We start from the raw sequence: 18,861 nt of genomic DNA on the forward strand, positions 1-18,861 counted from the left end.
CTGAACATCTTTATTTATATATTCAAAACCGCTCATATAAAAAGTTTGGTTTATTTTTAACTTATTGTATTATCTTAAACTATATCGATTAATGGAAGACAGTTTTGATAAAATTAAGTGTCTTATTTTTTTATGAAAAACAAATTGATTGGATCAGGAAGCAACTGTTTACCGGTTCTATGTATTATCCGTTATCAATCATATCTGCAGTCATTGAAACGTGTACATAAAATATTGTTCAGGTTTATATAAAAAACTTTTAATTTAAAAATTTTTGTATCACAAATATGGAAAGACTCTTTTGGGTAACTTTTTGTGTTTGTTTTGTCTTCGGGTCGAAAATTGATGAAGAATCTTGTCAGAAATATGCTGGAGGTAGCGTATATCCTCAGACGGATATAGTTAAGGAAGTTCAACATAACTTACAATATACCAAAGCAGTCAGTAAGTTTGAGGTAGAACAATATTTTATAAGCATACAAATCCATTTTTTGTATAGTATCAAAACCAGCTCCATTCTGGGAGAGTACAGCTGTGGTGAAAGGAAAGTTTGTAAAACTAAAATCAACAGACTTTTTAGGCAAATATTTAGTATTTTTCTTTTATCCTTTGGATTTGTAAGTTTAAAATTATCTATTTACTTTTTTATCTCACTAACAATTAATTTTCAGTACATTTGTTTGTCCAACAGAGATATTAGCATTTAGTGACAGAATTGAAGAATTCACCAAACTTAATACTGAAGTTGTTGCTTGTTCTGTTGATTCTCATTTCACTCATTTAGCGTGGATAAATACCCCTAGAAAAGAGGGAGGGTTGGGAAATATAAATATCTCTCTAATTTCCGATATTAATCATAGTATTTCCAAAGACTATGGGGTATTTTTAGATGACTTGGGCCACAGTTTAAGGTATAAAAATGTACTCTACTTTTGTTGATTTTGATAACAATGGGACAACTTTTTAGAGGGTTATTTATTATAGATCCTAAAGGTATTCTTAGACAAATAACTATGAATGATTTGCCTGTTGGAAGAAGTGTGGATGAAACTTTAAGATTGGTACAAGCATTTCAATACACTGATAAGCATGGAGAAGTATGTCCAGCTGGCTGGAAACCTGGTCAGGATACTGTAAGTAGCTTAAATTAATTAATTTATTCTTTCTAATAGTTATTTTGTAGATTATACCTGATCCAGTAGAAAAGCAGAAGTACTTTAAGAATCATTAATCAAATTAATTTCAAATATGATTTTTTTCTAAAAGACCTGATAAATAACACATCACATTTATATTTAATTTTAATAATACTTGTAATTATTAATATATTTTATTTTTACAAATATCTATATTATTTTTATAAGCCACATACTACACATAAAGTAAACATAAGAGTATGTATATATATATATATATATATATATATAATACATATATATATATATATATATCATAATAATGATATATATATATATATATATATATATATATATATATATATATATCATTATTATATCATATATTACTCTACGGAGTCACAGAAAAGTATGGAGTTCTATGGTTCTATTAGTTTAAGTTATTGGAATAACTGACTTTTGAGTTGCCTATGTACTAATATTTAATAGGAATGTTTCATTTATTTGATCTACTACAGAAATAGTACAAAATAATTGAAAAAGTTAATTAATTCAAACACTATTTGCAATATTTTAAGTAGTATTTTTACCGGCGGAAATCTGAAAAAAATTACTGTTTTTTTTTCAGTTTTCTTCTTATTCTATTGGTACTAACATTAACAAACGTCACTAGTTTGGCGGTAAATATTTTTTTAGAAACAACAATTATAAATAAAGCTTTCAAGGTTTTAGGATAAAATATTTAGTATTTTTAGTGAGTGAGGTGAAAATGAAATGTACAATTCCAGAAATATCTTGGCATAACAGAGAACCGGTGTTGAGTGTTGATATATTTCCCGAAAATAAGGAATTTTATAGGTTAGCATCTGGAGGCGGCGATTGTCACGTTCTAGTAAGTAATATAATAATTTTAGAAGTATATTCATAAATGTTGCTTTGTATTTATAATTTTATTGGTATTTCTATAGTCTCATTTATTGATAATAGCTTTACATCCATGCAATTGTTGTTAACATTTTTGTTAGATGGACACTGTTTTCTATTAGATTATTTAAATTTTAATTTATTTTTTATTCCATGTTTTGTTTTCCATATATTTTAGATATGGCAACTAAATATAACAGAAACAGGCGCGGTAAATCAAGAAGTCATATCAGATCTTACAAGACACCAAAGAGCTGTAAATTGTGTGAGATGGTCACATAATGGCACATATTTAGCTTCAGGTGATGATGATGCCAATATAATTGTATGGCAGCTGAAAGTTGACAATATTCCTTTATTAGAAGGTATTATTTAAAATTATAATTCATTAAGAGTTTCAAAGAGACAATTTTTAGGTGATACAGGTGATAAAGAGATATGGATTGTTTATAAAGTTTTAAGAGGACATAAAGAAGATGTGTATGACCTTAGCTGGTCTATTGATAATAGTAAAATTTTATCTGGCAGTGTTGATAATACAGCAATCTTATGGGATATTAATAAAGGAAAACTAGATCATATATTATCAGATCATAAGGGTTTTGTACAGGTTGGTATTTTTATAATAAATAGTTTTTAATTTAATTTTTAAAATGTCTAACACTAGGGTGTAGCATGGGATCCAAAGAATCAAATTATAGCTACTGTCAGTACTGATAGAATTTGCAGAATTTTTGATCAATCTGGGAAGCATGTTAAAGCTAGGGTATTTAAAGGAAAAATAACTTCAGGTAAACAGTCTTCACATATTTTATATCTGACAAAATACACATTTTTACATAGTTCCAGATGATCACTTTTTAAAAGATAAAGAAGTAAAATTTTTCTATGATGATACATTTAAGTCATTCTTTCGAAGATTATCATTTACCCCTGATGGGTCTTTGTTAATAGTCCCTTCAGGTCATATTGAGGTAAATGATTGTAAATATTTTTTAAATGCTACACTTATTTTTACATTGGATAATTGGTTAGAGTAAGTTGTTTATAATAATAGCAATAAGAACTATTGTGATATTTAAAGATCATTTGTTTACAGGCCAGCCGCTATATTACCATTGTGCCGTCAAAGTAGTACTGTGATAAGATGTTGCCCAATTTTGTTTGAATTACATGATGATGCTCCAGATCCCTTTATAAAATTGCCATATCGAATGATATTTGCAGTGGGAACAGACCATGATGTGATACTTTATGATACCCAGCAAATCATTCCATTTGCGAGATTCCAGGATATTCACTATACACGTCTCACAGATTTGACATGGTCTCATGATGGTTCTTTGTTAGTTGCTTCCTCTACTGATGGCTTTTGTACGCTCATTACTTTTGAGACAAGAGAATTGGGTGTTCCATGGACCAGACCGAAATCTGAGGAGAAAAATGTGCAGAATTTAAGTAATTGTGATGAGTTGCCCCATAATGATGAAAATACTGATATTAAGAACAAGGCTGAAGAAACTAATAACGAAGTGAAAGAAGAAGTGAAGAAAAGACCTAGTTTTTTGGAACAATGGGCTTCTAAAACACCTAAAAGAAAAAGACTACAGGAAAAATCTGTGCCAATTTCAATAGAACCTATAATTGTCTTAGATTCTCCAGGAAAAAAAGAAAACAATAAACCCTCTATAGAGGAAACCAAAAAAACAATTAGAAGAATAGCCCCTGTGAGATGTGGAGAAGTTTCAAGTAAAAACAAATCTCAACAAAATAAAAAAGTAATTAAAACTACTTCCTCTAATGTTTCTTCTCAAAGTACTGCAAGTACTGAGAAATCTCATAATGATGATAAACCTAAAGCTAGGAGAATTGCGCCAATAAAAATAGGGGAGGTATCAAAAAGTGACTCTTCCAAGCCATTAGCTGACTCTAGGAATAAAATAGATGATGGAGATAAGAAACATGAAGTAAACAGTATTGGGAAGGCTTCACCCGATATTAGATCCTTTTTCAGTGGCAAATCTAAGAAAAAAGTTGAAGTAGCCCCAAAGATATCACAAAAAATCCTTAAGGTAGAAATTGTGTCAACAGCTCAGCCTACTAAGAGGCCTAGTAAAAGAATAGCACCACTGAAAATTGGAGAAGTTTCCACGACGGTTAAGGTTGAGAAAAAACCACATAATCTTACTGTAACTAGACAAGATATTACTGAGTGTTTGAATGATGATGCAGTTTTAGATGAAGAGGAATTGAAAGATTACAAAAAAGCGTCTGGTGAAATTCAGAATTTCTTTTGTCGGAGATTTACAAATGAGTCCCAAAAAAATATTGAGTGTGAAAAACAGGATTTTATGATAGAAGATAAAACAGAGGAATTTTCTCTACAACTTGAAGACTCTCAAAGTTCGTGTATTTCTAATAACGACACTCCAAAGAAGCAGTCTGAATCAAGTAAATCTGAAGGGGCCTTAAGCGAAAGCAATGAAGTCAAGAAGGGCATTGGCACGCCGGAAAAGACCGTCCTGCCTAAAACTCCAAAAAGACTGCCCTTCAAGACTCTAGCTAGTCCAAGGACGAAAATTAAACGATCTGAAGGTAACAAAGAATAGACTTTAATAGAAAAAATTGATCAAATCATGAGAATTTCTGCCAGAGGTCAGCGTTGGAAAAAGTTCTTTGTACATATTTTATATTGTTAGTTATATTATTTTATAATAGACTGCCTAATACTGTCATTTTTATTTATTATATTTTAAATAGATTTAACTAATTTCTCTAGTTTTTTCTTTTTTGTAATTAAGGACTAGCTTATCTGATATGTAGTAGTTTTGTGGAATTATATCTGAAACAAAAGCCATATATTGATTTTGAATATATAAAAATACATTATATTACAAGAGAAGTACATTATATAATATAATATAGAACATTATATATCATAGATATAACTCAAAACATACAAAAATTGTAATATTTTTAAAACATAGATAAAAAAACATTAAGTAAAAACATGTTTTTGAAACTTAAATGAACTAGCTAGTATTGATGCCCGTATCCGGGAAATTGGGGATACATGTTCAGAGGATACGGATAGATATGACACAATGGCGTCTGGTTAGGGTACATTCCTGTGTTTCTGAAAAATTGTGGGAAAATGGGCACATTCATTGCCACTGGAATCGCTAAATAGTTTGGAACTAAAGTTGGAGGGTTGTGCGGCCAACCTGGAATAAAAATCGATCCATTCGAGGTAGTCGGCAAATGATTAAACATAGGGACTACAACTCCTAAAAAGATTATTATAAATAAAAACATTGATTTTCAAAAAAAAACTACCTGGAGGTGGATGAATTACATTTTGTGGGAGATCTGTTTCATTTCCATCAGTTTGAGTCGAAGCGGTCCTATGCGCTGGCCTAAGAGCTCTATTATTCTAAAAAATATGTGTTGTATTGTAATGTTACAACTTTAATTATCAGTACATTTTTATTTGTTACTTAAATTTATGAATAAAAATTTTTTAAATTAATTTCTTACGTTGTTGGCCGATTCATTATTTTCACGGTCAGAACTACTTTCGCTACAAGTTGTTTCTTCATACATTGAAGAATCACTTGAAGATGCGTTAGTATCATCTTCACTCGAAGATATATATTCCTCAATACGCATTCTGGAATTGCACTGTCGGATTAAAAAACGAAAATACGCTTTTAATTATTAGAGCAAAAAAATCCCGCTGGATTTCAATGTTAAACAAAATCAACTAATGGCCGTCCGTATATAACATTGTCCAACGAGAGTTGAATTAGAGGGAGCACATGAGTAATATTAAATTAAATAAAACATTTTTAATTAATATGTTTTATTAATAAACATGATCAGTGATACACATTAATTTATTCGTACTAAGCACACATTTTTTGGTTCCTCAGTTCGTAGCAAATTGGAATTTTCTTGACTATTACCTTCAGTGCACTCTAGATCATTATTTCAGTCGAGTGTATCACTTATAGACTTGTACCATGGAGGTATACAGTATGTAATATATTATATATTACAGTCCGTACAATAAAACAGTGAGCTAACGTCATCTATAGTTATGCTGTAAAAACGTCGCGATGTTGCACGCCGCATCAAGATTGAATTTTAATTCATTTTGGCTATGACCCTGAATAAAATAATGAAACTAATACTATGACTAACTGAAACTAATAAAATAATGTTATAAAAAATATAATTTGTTTAAATATTATAGTACATTATAATGCAAATATTATCTCGTTCCCGTACGAAGTAACTGATTAGAGACGCATTCTAAGTTTCTGATTCTGACGACCTAATAGCTTCAAAATTTTCTGTCAGAGTATTCAGTAATAAGCAGCGATTTAAAATTTACCAAAACAACGTTTGCTGGTTTATAACCTGTAATTATTATCACAAACGTTTTGAAAAATTTTGCAGACATTTGACAACCAGGCGAATTTTACATGTTAATGTTCGAACATTTCAGACAGCATTTTATTTCTTTTTAGATAGAATAAAATGAGAATAAAAATATTATCTGATTCTAAAACGAATTTACAAATTGCGATGGACAATACATTCGATATTAGGATGACGTGTGTTCATTGTTATTTTGAATATACTATACATTTAGAGTTCGTGTGTGCTGAAAGGTTAAAATCACATCGGGGCTCTAACCTGAAATCATTTATATCGGTAATGGCAAACAGTGCAAATTTCTTTGGATATCGAACGGTCTCTATATAACAATGCTCTCTCAAACATAGTCCACTGTTTTCGATTAATTATCTGTTCCTAACTATAACAATAATATTAATAAGTTAGTATGAAGTTGTGAACTGAAAACTTCACTAAGACATTAACGTATCACTGAAATAAATTTCTTATTAAGTTATCGAATATGTGGAAATAAAGACAATTTGTAAAAGCGAGTTTCATTTGTTTATATTTTCTCGATATTTTTCCCCTAAAACACAAAGACATGTGCCATCAAGGAAATCATAATTTGTTCTGAATATCTACGGTACTTAGAATTCCATCTCGTAGTTTCATATTATAGACCTTTTTAATTTTGGGTCGTTTAATTGTTTTTTAAAAAAGGTTTGAACGATATGTGAAAACAACTAGGCGGGATAACTGTTACTTAACAACAGAAATAATTACCATGATTGGCAACATTGTTGATCTTTCTTCGGGGGTTGTATTTACCAGATGTGCTCACGTTCTAGGGGTGTTACTCTGAACATAAAAGTTCATTTCTTAGACGCAACGGTCAGAATCACTACGTTCTTCTTATTCAGTTTATTATTATTATTAGTTATTGTATTGTGCCGGCAAAGCTGAGTTTCATCAAATGGTTTTTTCCATGAGTTTGTTCACAGAATAGTCCAGTTTTCTCTTTTTAATTATTATTTATTAAATCTCCATTTATTATGTTCTAATTATTATTTTATATTTATTAGCGTTCATTTCTCATATTCTATTTATTATTTTATAGTTATTATTCTCTATTCATTATGTTCTACTTATTTATTTGTTTATCCATCCATTCTAATATATTTTATTTTACTCTATTTGATTATTTCTTCGAACCATCGTATATTCCCCATAACTCTTAAATTATGGCAAATCAAAGATAATAAGATAATAATTGTAAAGTTAATAGATTATAAAGTTTATTTTATTTATTTATTTATTTAAACCCGTCAGCCTCTTGGGCTATTTAGGGTATTATAAAGTTTAGATAATAGTTTTAAATCCAGAAACTAACGTCATAATGGTTAAAGTTACTAATGTGTAGTTGTGATCTATGGATAATTTGACCATTGACATATACGCCACAAAAAGTGATTGTGAGAGTGACTGTTGGGTCTTGGTAGCAGTGTATCTAGCGTTTGGCCTTTGGCTTTCTCCCTTGTACACGCATTGCAAGTCCATCATAGCTGGAGAAGTGAATATACTAGCAACAGTACTGTTCATTTATTTATTTCAGAATTTAGCTTAATCCTGGCGAGACCTGCTAACCTTAGTGACAACAGATCTCATGTGTTTCTTCCCTTGATCTCACTGCAAGCCATTATTGTTATAGTTAGGACATTAGTTGGTACGTCATGCGTTACTTTCCCTTCATACCGTCTGTACATGTCATATTTCATCCCTTTAGTTGTACGACTAAACAATCTACAAGCTATCAATTATCGCTATTATCACTATTATCCATTATATGTTATTTATTGACTATATACATCCATTATATGTAGTTTATTGATTATTTGAAGCATATATAAATGCCACCAAATGTGGTTCCTGTCGGTTCTTGGTAACAACTCATCTAGTGTCTTTGCCTCAGACTTTTTTGCTTGTATGCATTGCACGTTCATCATAGTCGGAGTTAGGAGAAGTGATTGCACAATAGCAACAGAGTTGCTTATTTATTGATTTATATATTTATGTATTAAACATTTTAGCTTTATCCTAGCGAGTATTACTAACCCTAATGGCAGGGTCTCGTGCGTCTGCTTCCCTTAAATCTCATTGCACGTCTATTATTGTTGGTGTTGGGTATAAGCTGGTACGTCGTGCGTTACTTTCCCTTCGTACCGTATTGATACTATTATAGCTGCCAGAATTTTAACTCTTAGCACCGTTATATTTCAAAATTACATGATAATAGAAGTATATCTAAGTAATATTTCAATTGTATTTTAATTTCACCTTTTTCACGTTTTTATTATGTTTGCAGAATTATCACCCGACCACCTCGATATAAAATCTCGCACTTTGCTTTACTTATTTTTCCACTTAATAAGTAAGTAGTCGTTATATCATTTATTTTGACCTTTGTTTTTATTTATTTAAGATGTTAAATTGTTTATCATTGTATTATTAAATATGATCATTTTACGCACTGGGTTTAAAAATAACCCTACAAATATGTTACTAATATGCGTGATTTTGTTTTTAAAATACTGAATACCGGTCAATACATAATTTATGTATTTGTACAATTTTTTAAAAATTAATCTCCTAGAACGTCAACAATCTGCACGTGGGCAATAAGTATTATTATATGATTTCAGTTATATAATATAACTATCCTGACATGTAGTAGATCACATCAGTTAGTGATCTACTGTTACAATAAATGAGGTTAATGTCTTTTCAGTAATGTCTTTATCATTTTTCAATAATGTCTTCCATTTGATCAGAATGGTTATGGCTAATATTACGTCATAATACCTTTAGTAGTTAACTAATTTTCCCAATCCACAAATCCGTTCTCTATTAACTTTTCGTTGGAACACAAATTTTTTTAAATTTATTTCCTAGAACGTCAACAGTCTGTCCGTGGGCAATAAGTATTATTATATGATTTCAGTTATATAATATAACTATTCTGACATGTAGTAGATCACTTCAGTAAGTGATCTAACACTCCGAATCACCCTCGTTATGGGTTCTATGGGGATATCATGCTGAATCAGTTTATTGGACACGTAATATGGGGATGGTAGTTATCGACGATGACTCGCAACACTTTATTCTGGAAACTCTAGAGGATATGTATGTTAGATTTTCTAGTAGTAGCCCCCAGTTCAATACCATAGGTCCAAATGGGCTTAAGTATTGACTTATACAGCAAAACCTTATTATCTAGTGATAATTTAGATTTACGCCCTATGAGCGAATACATTTGGTTTAGTTTAAGCCTAAGCTGTTTGCGTTTTGTAACTATATGTTTTTTCCATGTCAAACGTCGATCGAAATGCATTCCCAAATATTTAATGTTGCCTGCTTGATGATTATTGATTATTCAGTTTTACTGAGGGACATGTTTTTCTACAAAGGGTGAACGTCACATGGGTAGATTTTGTCTCATTTGCTTTGATACGCCACGTTTTCAACCACAATTCGACTTTGTTAAGATGAAGAAACCTTTCTTGTGAGTGATATTGGATCCTCGTGTGATGATAAAACCGCTGTATCGTCAGCATATGTTGCAACAGTAGTGTTTCTTGAGGTCGGTAGGTCAGCTGTATACATAAGATATAACAATGGGCCAAGAACACTGCCCAGTGGAACACTCGACTATATCGGGTGTAGGTCAGTGTATTCATCATCCTGTTTGACAATAAAATGACTGTCTGTGAGGTACGATTTCAGCAATTGTGTGTGTGCGTATGGTGCAAAAGGTTTTTCAATTTAACATGCAATGTGCCAAACCTTGTCGAAGGCCTGAGAAATATCGAGAAATGCAGCGGAGCAATATTTTTTATCGTTCAAGTGTTTGTTAATTTGGTTGATTAATTTATGTATTTGTTCTGTTGTCGACTAAGCCAAATTGATGGTCTGGAATAATGTTTCTCTCCTCTGCGATTATTTTAAGTCTCTTAATGTATAATTTTTTGAATAGTTTAGAGATCACAGGTAACAAACAGGCTTATATTATAGGACGATAAGAGATGTCTTCTGATTTTTTCCCAGGTTTAAGAACCATAATGATTTGAGCCCCTTTCCAAGTGCTAGGAAAATAATTCAGTCATAGCATGGCATTAAATATGAATGTTATAAATTTGATGTTTTGTTGCGGATATTTCAGACGGCTACGGATTAAATACCGTCTTTAAATATTTAGAGAAATCTTTCACTTCATCTTTATCATTCCTAGCCCAGGTATTGTTGTCAAATTTAATAGGTGGATTAGGTTATTGAGATTTTTTAATTTTTTTTGTTACTTGCCAGAGAGAATATTCCATTGCATCAGTTGGCGTTAAGTTTTCTAAACAGTTTTTAATTCCTCGATTTTATTCCTTATTTGTTAGGTCTTTCAGCTCTTTTGTATAGCTTTTTTGAATTTTGTGTTGTTTTTTCTGTTCTGATTTGTTGCCAGGTTTTTCGCAGTTTCCTCTTTTCGGTAATTTTTTATTTAATTATAATAGGTAGAGGTAAATTTAGAGATATTAATTTTAAATTCTAACTGTCTTTTAATTTTAACTGTCTAATTTTTCTCTAAATAGTGGCCAGTTGGTTTTGGTGTTATGCAAAGAAGGTGGGTTTGTTTTGTTGAGAATATTTGAGTTCATTGTTATAATAACTGGTGAGTGATCAGATGATAGATCGAAGCATGATTCAGCTTTGCACGTTTTGGTGTCAATATTTTTTGTAACACAAAAGTCTATGTTATCGGGAATTTTATTTCTATCTGACGGCTAATATGTTGGCTCACCAGGAGAGATATGCTGTAAGTTATGTGCCTTAATTGCTTTAACCAATTCTCTGCCTTTTGCTGTTATTAAGCTAGAATCCCACATTACATGTTTTGCATAATACTCTCCTCCGGAAATGAATCTATTACCCAGCGTGTTAAAGAAACCGTGATATTGTTCAGCCTTGTTGTTGTGTAGGTGGACAATAGATAGCGTTCATTGTTAATGGCCTGTGCATTTCTTCAGTGGTTACACTGGTGGCTTGTAAATATTCCTCTTTGAATTTCTCTCTTTCACAGTGTTTAATGTTTTCACGTTCAGCTTGTATTTCGGACCCGTAAATAATTTCTATCAGTGAAATTCATATAAGATCATATAAGAACATTTTAAGCTCCCTGGCATGTTGCTGGAGTCCATTAACATTGGGCATAACAGCAGACGGCTATTTTGTATTTGCTGTAGTGTCTATCAGTCATTAGGCTAGCTTGGTAACCACGACGGTGGGTAAATTCACCATTATACTCATTTGCTCCATAAGTTTACCCATAATTTAGGGTCAGTGGTGATCGGCGTTGTCTACGTGTTAGGTTGGGTCTGACTGTTGGTTACTGCGTGTGCATATGAAATATGAGGGTGTTGTATTAGTGTTTTAGGCGAGTTAAACGGTATGGGCTGTTTTGGTGGCTGTAAGTTTCTTTGTTCTCTCAGTGGTGGATACAATTTTTGTTGCGACGCTTTTTGGACTAGGCATCCAAAGTGTGCGCGTTGCATACAAGTCACGACAGTATTTTTTGGTATGCCCATATGCTCGTAAACATGTTTATTATTTTCTTTTGGCTTCAAATCAATATAAAACATTGGCAGTGGCTCCTTCGTTGCATTATGTTTAATATTATGTATATTTACAAATTCGGGGCCATGCTCAGCTAGGGCTCTTTTAATTGTAATTGAATCGCTGGCGTGATGTAGTCCTTTTATGACGAATTTAGAAGCTTTTTCCGACTTTGGTCGAAAAGTATGCTACTGCGTGCTTATATTGTCCAATTCTCTTATTAAAACCTTGAAGTGTTCAAGGTCAAACGCTTGAATCTTCATTGTTTTAGATCCGATTGCTTTCATTGTGTAATTATTACATTGTTGAGCAAGTCATGCAGATGTTTAACAACACTTACCTTATATATTGTTATTGGGGCTGGTCTTGGGAATTGCTTCTGGTTGGTTTTCTTTGTTGTTCTGGTCTTCTTCTGTCAGGGCATTGAAACTGTTGTTTGTTTGGATAGGTTTTTGAAGCCATAGGCGCTGATTTTCGTCTGTTTTCGGACGACTTGTTCTTCGGGACTTCTCAAGCGTTTTTTGTTTGTAGCAATGTTCTATTCGTGCATTTGAGGGGTTTCAGTTATTGGCAGTTGATCCTTATTTCGAATAGCGGGTGATTCAATTGATAAATCGACAGAAAGATGTGGTGGATTAGCCATTATGTATTGTATTAACCGTACAGATCACTTAATAGTTATTAAATGTTTAATTTAATTTTTTTTACGCGCGTTACGTTTTGCTCGCTTGATTTACCGTTCCGAAAATTAGAAAGAAAATTCCTAGAAGGTAGAGTCTTGACTATAAAAAATAAATTTTAAATTTCACGTTCAGTAGTGCACGTTTTAAATCACGTTCCCACCCTGCAATAACACCGACAGTGACACAGATGTTTTTTTTTACAACAGAGCGTCCTGAAAGGTACGTCTGCACTCCACGGTGGTTTGAACAAAATTCATAAAAAATTAAATGACCTAAAGAAAGTAAAGAATACAAATTTTAAAATTTGATTAAAACATATTAGTGTCTCTGATAGTGATCAGCAATGGAAAGAGTTCTTTTGTATTGTTAGTTATATTATTTTATAATAGATTGCCTAAACTATGTAACTTTTATTTTATAATTTACTAATTTCTTTAGTTTTTTTTTGTAATTAAACACTAGCTTACCTGATATATAATTTTAGGGAACTGTTTTTGAAACAAAAGTCATATATTAATTTTGAATATATAATCTATAACATAGACATAACTCCAAACATATACACGTTTTTTGATATCTTAACAGCGTACACAAAATAACCTTACTTAAGGAAATATTTTTGAAATTTAAATGAATAACATATTATTGATGCCTGTATTATCCGAAAAATCAACGATACGTGTTCAGCTGATATGAATTTATATGAGGCACTGGCACCTGATTGGGGTAGATTACCATATTTCTGGTAAATTGTGGAAAACCCGGTACGCTCATTGCTATTGGAAGCGCTAAACAGTTTGGAACGAAAATTGGAGGGTTGTTCAGCCAAGGTGGAATAAAGGAGTTGGACATAGGAACTACAACTATTAAAAATAATTATTACAGTTAAATAATCAATTTTAAAAAATTTAATAATCACCTGGAAGCGGATGAAATACATCTAGATCTGCTTCATTTCGATCAGTTTGAGTTGAAACGGACTTATGCCCAGGTCGAAACGCTCCATTATCCTAATAGAAATATGCATTACATTTTTAATATCACAACTATATTTTCTGTTAATCAATTTTAATTTGTTAAGTAAATTAATGAATAGAAATAATTTTTAATAAATTACTTACATTGTTGGTCCATTCACCATTTTTACGGTCCGCTTCACATTCGCTACTATTTAATCCCTTATGAATTGAAAAATTTTCATCATCTGAAGATCCATCAGTGTCATTTTCACTCGAAGATACATATCGTTTAATACGCATTTTGAAATGGTATTCTAGCCCTAAAAATAGAGTGATTTCTGTACTGTAGATTTCAATGTTAAATAAACTAATTAATGGCTGTCGGTATATAACAGTATTCAACGAGCGTTGAATTAAATTGATCGGTGTGAATAATATGAAATATTTTTAACATGTGTGATTTAAATTAATATGTATGATCACAAATACATATTAACTTACTCATATCAAGTGCGTTTTTTAATTTTAATTCCTCAGTTTGTAGAAAGTGGGTGTTTGCTTGATTAGTACCTTCAGTGAAATTTAGATCATTATCACAAGTGATTTTATCGTTTGACGATTTGTTCGATTGAGTTAGATTAGATTTAGAATTGACGCATGTGTTGTTGAGGTATGGTGTTAGATTTGAATCCGTGATATGTGTGTGAAATTTATTAGATATAGCAGGCATAGGCCTTTCGCCATTTGTGTTATTGAAATCCATAGAAAAGTGCTTGGCACAGTCGACCAGATCATCTATTCGGTCAAATATTGTTTCTTGCTTGATAATCGGTTTGTGATATGTTTTCTTATCCTCTATATCGTATTCTTTTTCGAGAAATCCGGAATGTTCTTTATTAATTTCTATCACTTTTAAATATTCTAAAACCGACTGAGATATTGCTTTATTGCGAAATTCCAGGGGTTGCTTGGGGAGTTCACTGAAAACGGTGTAGTCCAATTCAGATTCCTCGATCTTATCACTTAATGCTGATAATTCGACTATTTCAGTACGCGCCGGAGTTCTGAATTGAACCGGAGGCTCTTCATCCCAGTTGCACATCAGAAGTTCCATTACAGGTCTTTTTGGAAACATCTTATTTTTCTCTGTCAGTTTAAAGGATGATATTGTGAATTCTCCATTATTGAATTTCGTAAGGTCTTCCTTTAGTTCGCCGAAAAAGGTAAAATCACATCGGGGTTCTAAGCTTAAATCATTTGTATCGATAACGGTCAAGGGTACAAATTTCTTTCGATATTGAATGGTCTCTATGAAACAATACTCGGCGTAGTCTTTTTTTTCCCGATCATTTACGCGTTCCTAATAAAAAGCAATATCATAATTTTAAAAAGAGCTTAATTTATCACGGCAATAAACGTACCTCGTCATTTCTATAAAAGTATTGAGGTAGGCAGAATTGTATCGGAACTTTCAACTCATCGTAGGCGTACATCTCGTCCGCGTTTGGTACAAAACCAAATTCTAGCTCAAGAAACGTTGGAAACATGTACAACCTTTCCACTTTGCATTTAACATTTGATAGCTCTAAAGCTGTATGGCATGACTAAGGAAAATATAACATAAATAGAAGTTTACGAAGGGCTAGGTAATCGAATATGTCAAAATAAAGACATTATTGTACAAATATACATGTTTTTATTAGTGAAATACTGAATACAGGTCAATACATATTTTATATATTTAAACAATATATTTACTTTTGTCTATTTTTCAATTCTGTCTTTAACATATTCAACTTCCATTTGATCAGAGTGGCTTTGGCTGATACTACATCATAAACACATTCAGTAGTTACCTCGTCTTCCCAATCAGCATCACCATTCTTTACTAGTTCTTCATTGACGTAACTGATGTTTGTCGCATCAGTGATGTCCGCTAGGAACACTCCTATACACTCTTCATCCCAGTTGATGTAACCGATTTTAATTTTAGTGTCTTTTCGGTTTACTATTTGTCTAAATGCAATACACGATGATCTCGGCCATGCTTGATCTAAAACATACAAAAGGTTATGTTTGATGTTTTGAAAGAGGTATTTGTAATTTCCTTACCTTTCAGTTTTGGTGCTATGTTGCATAGCCGGCATCTAATAGCTTGCGCAGGTAATTCGGCAAAATTTGATTTCAAAAAGCACAGTTGACTAAAAGGAACCTTGCAAACTGTACCATAATCAATACAAAAGACCTATAAAAATGTGAATAAAATAACTAAAATATTGTTAACTAAAATATCAACTAAAAATTTGTTTCGCCATATGTAAGCTTTATAAACACTTACCCTAACTTGTTTAGAATCTGGCAGCACCTGCACTATTCTAACCCTGTGATATTCACCATAAATGACTGTTGCACAGTATAGTCCTTCCTGTAGATTATTGTCACAATAATATACGCACATTGAAATTTCATCAACTTACTTGAATTAATAGAATAGGAACAGAATATTGTTTTTGTATCTCAGAATTATCATAATATGCCTGCATATTGTCCATAAGGTCATCAAGTTGTGTCTTACTATATGATGTCCCTTAGAATTGCATGTTATAATAATAAATTTTTCATTTAACATTTTTCTTACCTAAGTAAACCCAAAACTTTGATGGGTCATATATCTCGACTACTACAATATCCAGTTCATCTCCTGTTTTAGTATTAAGTGGTAGGAATTGTTTAGGTATTTCCATAAAGGGCTCATAAATGTCATGTGGTATAAAAGTTTTAAAATCAGACCAGTCTAACTTTGGTAGAGCAGCCACTTCATTTTCCTGATGAAAACATTTGCTTTCAAAACCAATATTGTTTTCATCATCACTATCCCAACTGGAAATAGTATATGTTTGTGGAAGATTTGATGGTGGATCTTTTGTTCTATCATACAAGCGAAAGTCATCAGTGCCAGGTTGTATACAGATAAATATATGTGTTAGTTCCATGCACATATCTATTAATTTAATGTATCCGTAGTTGCTATGAGGTAGTTCCTCTTTAAACATTTGTCTGAAAAAAAAGTATATAAAATAATTAATAATTACTTAAAAATATGACATATTTTGTAGAACTTACTTATAATAATGAGGTAAGTCACAGCACCATATTCCATTTTCAAAATTACCTATAAGTGTTTGCAACTTTTTCTGTACATTCTGAGGAACAGTTCTAATATTTGATCCATTTTCTTTTAAATTAATTGGAGACATTTTTATGCTGCTTGTCTGTAGTTTTTGTTTATATGTATTTATAGTGTTGTTGATGTTACTATTATATGATATTTCAAAGCCACGTTTTCTCCTATAATCATCAGGTCTTGAAGAACTCCTTTGGGAGTGGTTAGTGGATTGACTTCTAAAATAATATTTTGTTAGTAAGGTGACACTTTTCATTTCAGTAGGTTAAAGGACATACCCATTAGATGTTTTTTTTCTTCTAATCGGAAAACGCATCTTAGAATTTTTATTGGTGTTATTTTTTTGTTTAGTGACCATATCATTAATGTGTGCAGTTTTCTCTGTAATGACAGGAACAACCTGAGCTGAATACCCAGTGCCTTTAACTCGACAGACGTCAGGTATAGTCCGTAGATACTCTTCAACTGAGCGATTATTAAATGCTTTGTAAGGTAACTCATACCCAACAAGTTCTTTGAAGTCACGTTTTACTTTTCCAACATTTAAAATTAATGGAGATGACGTTAGTAAACTCCTAATAATATTCTTAACTTCTACTTCGGTTGCAGTACACTAAAAACAAATCATTTCAAGTGAAATTACTGCATTTTTCAACAATATAAATGTATATACGTACCATTTTCTTTATATGAGGTTAAAACTGAATTGAAGTTATTTTTTTATGAACATAAAAGTATTAAACCTAAAATAACTTTAAATACTTAGTCAATTAATGATAAGTGAAAAAACTAAAAGATTTCAGAAGCAACTATGAGGTTAAGAAATCCTCAAAAATAAACAGAACAAAAAATGGAACTGAGATCTGCAACCTGCAATTAATTTTGCTTAGAGTAGGGACGTTGAAAAATATCGATAGATATATATCGATATTTATTCAAAGAAGTATTCATAGTTGAAAATAGGGGTGCCGGTCGCCAAGAAAATATAAATATTAATTACTATTCCGTTCAAATGCACGCTTCGACTATTTTTCATTTTGTGATAACAAACGGAGATACGAATTCCTTCCCATATCAAATTTGAAAGATCAAAGGACGGAAATAATTGTTAAATTTTCTGTGCTGTATTAATCAATTAATTTTAAATAATTTTAGATTGGAAAATGGAAGCGTGAAAAATGGAATGAAATATTGATTTCAAATATTTTTTACATCTTACATTAGATATGTTTAATACAATCTTAATTTACAAATTAAGTTATTAGTACTGTTCTGTTGTGCTTGCATTAATACACAAACAAGGCGAGTATGGTATTGTATCTATTTCCCAAATTAAAGTAATTTAAGTTAAAGTTAAGAATACACTTATACGCCAAACAAATTCGTGTTGTTTGGTTCGCTTCAATCTTCTGATTTCCTGTGTGTTGTCGAGTAGCTGTAATACTTTTATGTTGCTGTGATTTAGCAATCCTATTTCCCGTTTTAAGGCGAAATTTTGGATCATTTAGATTGTGTATCTATTTTATTTCGATATCATCGTGCAGCTCTTCGTTGGTTACGTAGCAATAAGCATTGCTAATTAATTGGAGGACTTTGTTTTGAGTACGTTGGATTACTAGTTGATTTGATCTTTTAGTACAACCCCATATTTGCACCCTATAGGTCCAAATTGGCTTTATGATTGACTGATAATCCAATCTCTTTGTTTCAGGTCAAGTTGAGAGTATTTCCTGATTAACCAGTACAGTTGCTTGACTTTGAGTCTAATCTGCTCTGTTATTTGTCTAACATGATGTTTTCAGTTTAATCTGCCATCGAGATATCTTCCGAGGTATTTGGCTGATTCTGCATGAGGAATCCGTCAAGTGATATAATTCGGTTTTTGTCATTTCCGACAGATTTGGAGCTATTAA

General features: G+C 31.7%; 4 protein-coding genes across 5 annotated transcripts; 2 read left to right on the plus strand and 2 right to left on the minus strand.

Annotated features, from left to right (window-relative positions):
* Positions 1-114: 114 nt before the first annotated feature.
* Positions 115-1,343, plus strand: Prx4 (Peroxiredoxin 4). The gene is made up of 5 exons (XM_076401898.1): positions 115-444; positions 500-617; positions 672-911; positions 968-1,133; positions 1,184-1,343. The coding sequence occupies exons 1-5, from the start codon at positions 288-290 to the stop codon at positions 1,229-1,231; spliced, it is 729 nt and encodes a 242-aa protein (XP_076258013.1). The 5' UTR covers positions 115-287; the 3' UTR covers positions 1,232-1,343.
* A 445-nt stretch (positions 1,344-1,788) lies between these two features.
* Positions 1,789-4,838, plus strand: Caf1-105 (Chromatin assembly factor 1, p105 subunit). 2 transcript variants are annotated; one of them, XM_076401877.1, is made up of 7 exons: positions 1,789-1,816; positions 1,869-2,028; positions 2,239-2,425; positions 2,477-2,670; positions 2,728-2,851; positions 2,904-3,096; positions 3,160-4,838. In XM_076401877.1, exons 2-7 carry the CDS (start codon positions 1,906-1,908, stop codon positions 4,667-4,669), a joined length of 2,331 nt encoding a protein of 776 aa, XP_076257992.1. In that variant the 5' UTR covers positions 1,789-1,816; positions 1,869-1,905; the 3' UTR covers positions 4,670-4,838. The 2 variants fall into 2 exon arrangements, with proteins under 2 accessions (XP_076257992.1, XP_076257991.1); XM_076401876.1 differs by having other exon boundaries at positions 1,800-2,028.
* A 240-nt stretch (positions 4,839-5,078) lies between these two features.
* On the minus strand, positions 5,079-5,763 carry LOC143195054 (uncharacterized). The gene is made up of 3 exons (XM_076401909.1): positions 5,598-5,763; positions 5,397-5,493; positions 5,079-5,347 (listed from the first exon to the last, which is right to left on the minus strand). Exons 1-3 carry the CDS (start codon positions 5,727-5,729, stop codon positions 5,097-5,099), a joined length of 480 nt encoding a protein of 159 aa, XP_076258024.1. The 5' UTR covers positions 5,730-5,763; the 3' UTR covers positions 5,079-5,096.
* A 7,555-nt stretch (positions 5,764-13,318) lies between these two features.
* LOC143195030 (uncharacterized) lies at positions 13,319-17,799 on the minus strand. Its single transcript, XM_076401874.1, has 13 exons — positions 17,626-17,799; positions 17,227-17,561; positions 16,888-17,166; positions 16,403-16,821; positions 16,242-16,351; positions 16,103-16,189; positions 15,877-16,009; positions 15,621-15,817; positions 15,186-15,368; positions 14,266-15,124; positions 13,927-14,084; positions 13,725-13,815; positions 13,319-13,668 (listed from the first exon to the last, which is right to left on the minus strand). Exons 1-13 carry the CDS (start codon positions 17,626-17,628, stop codon positions 13,475-13,477), a joined length of 3,048 nt encoding a protein of 1,015 aa, XP_076257989.1. The 5' UTR covers positions 17,629-17,799; the 3' UTR covers positions 13,319-13,474.
* Positions 17,800-18,861: the final 1,062 nt, after the last annotated feature.

Source organism: Rhynchophorus ferrugineus, unplaced genomic scaffold, assembly GCF_030347505.1.
Source record: "Rhynchophorus ferrugineus isolate W39M unplaced genomic scaffold, kcgeb_rfMv2 rfM4, whole genome shotgun sequence".
Taxonomy (NCBI): domain Eukaryota; kingdom Metazoa; phylum Arthropoda; class Insecta; order Coleoptera; family Curculionidae; genus Rhynchophorus; species Rhynchophorus ferrugineus.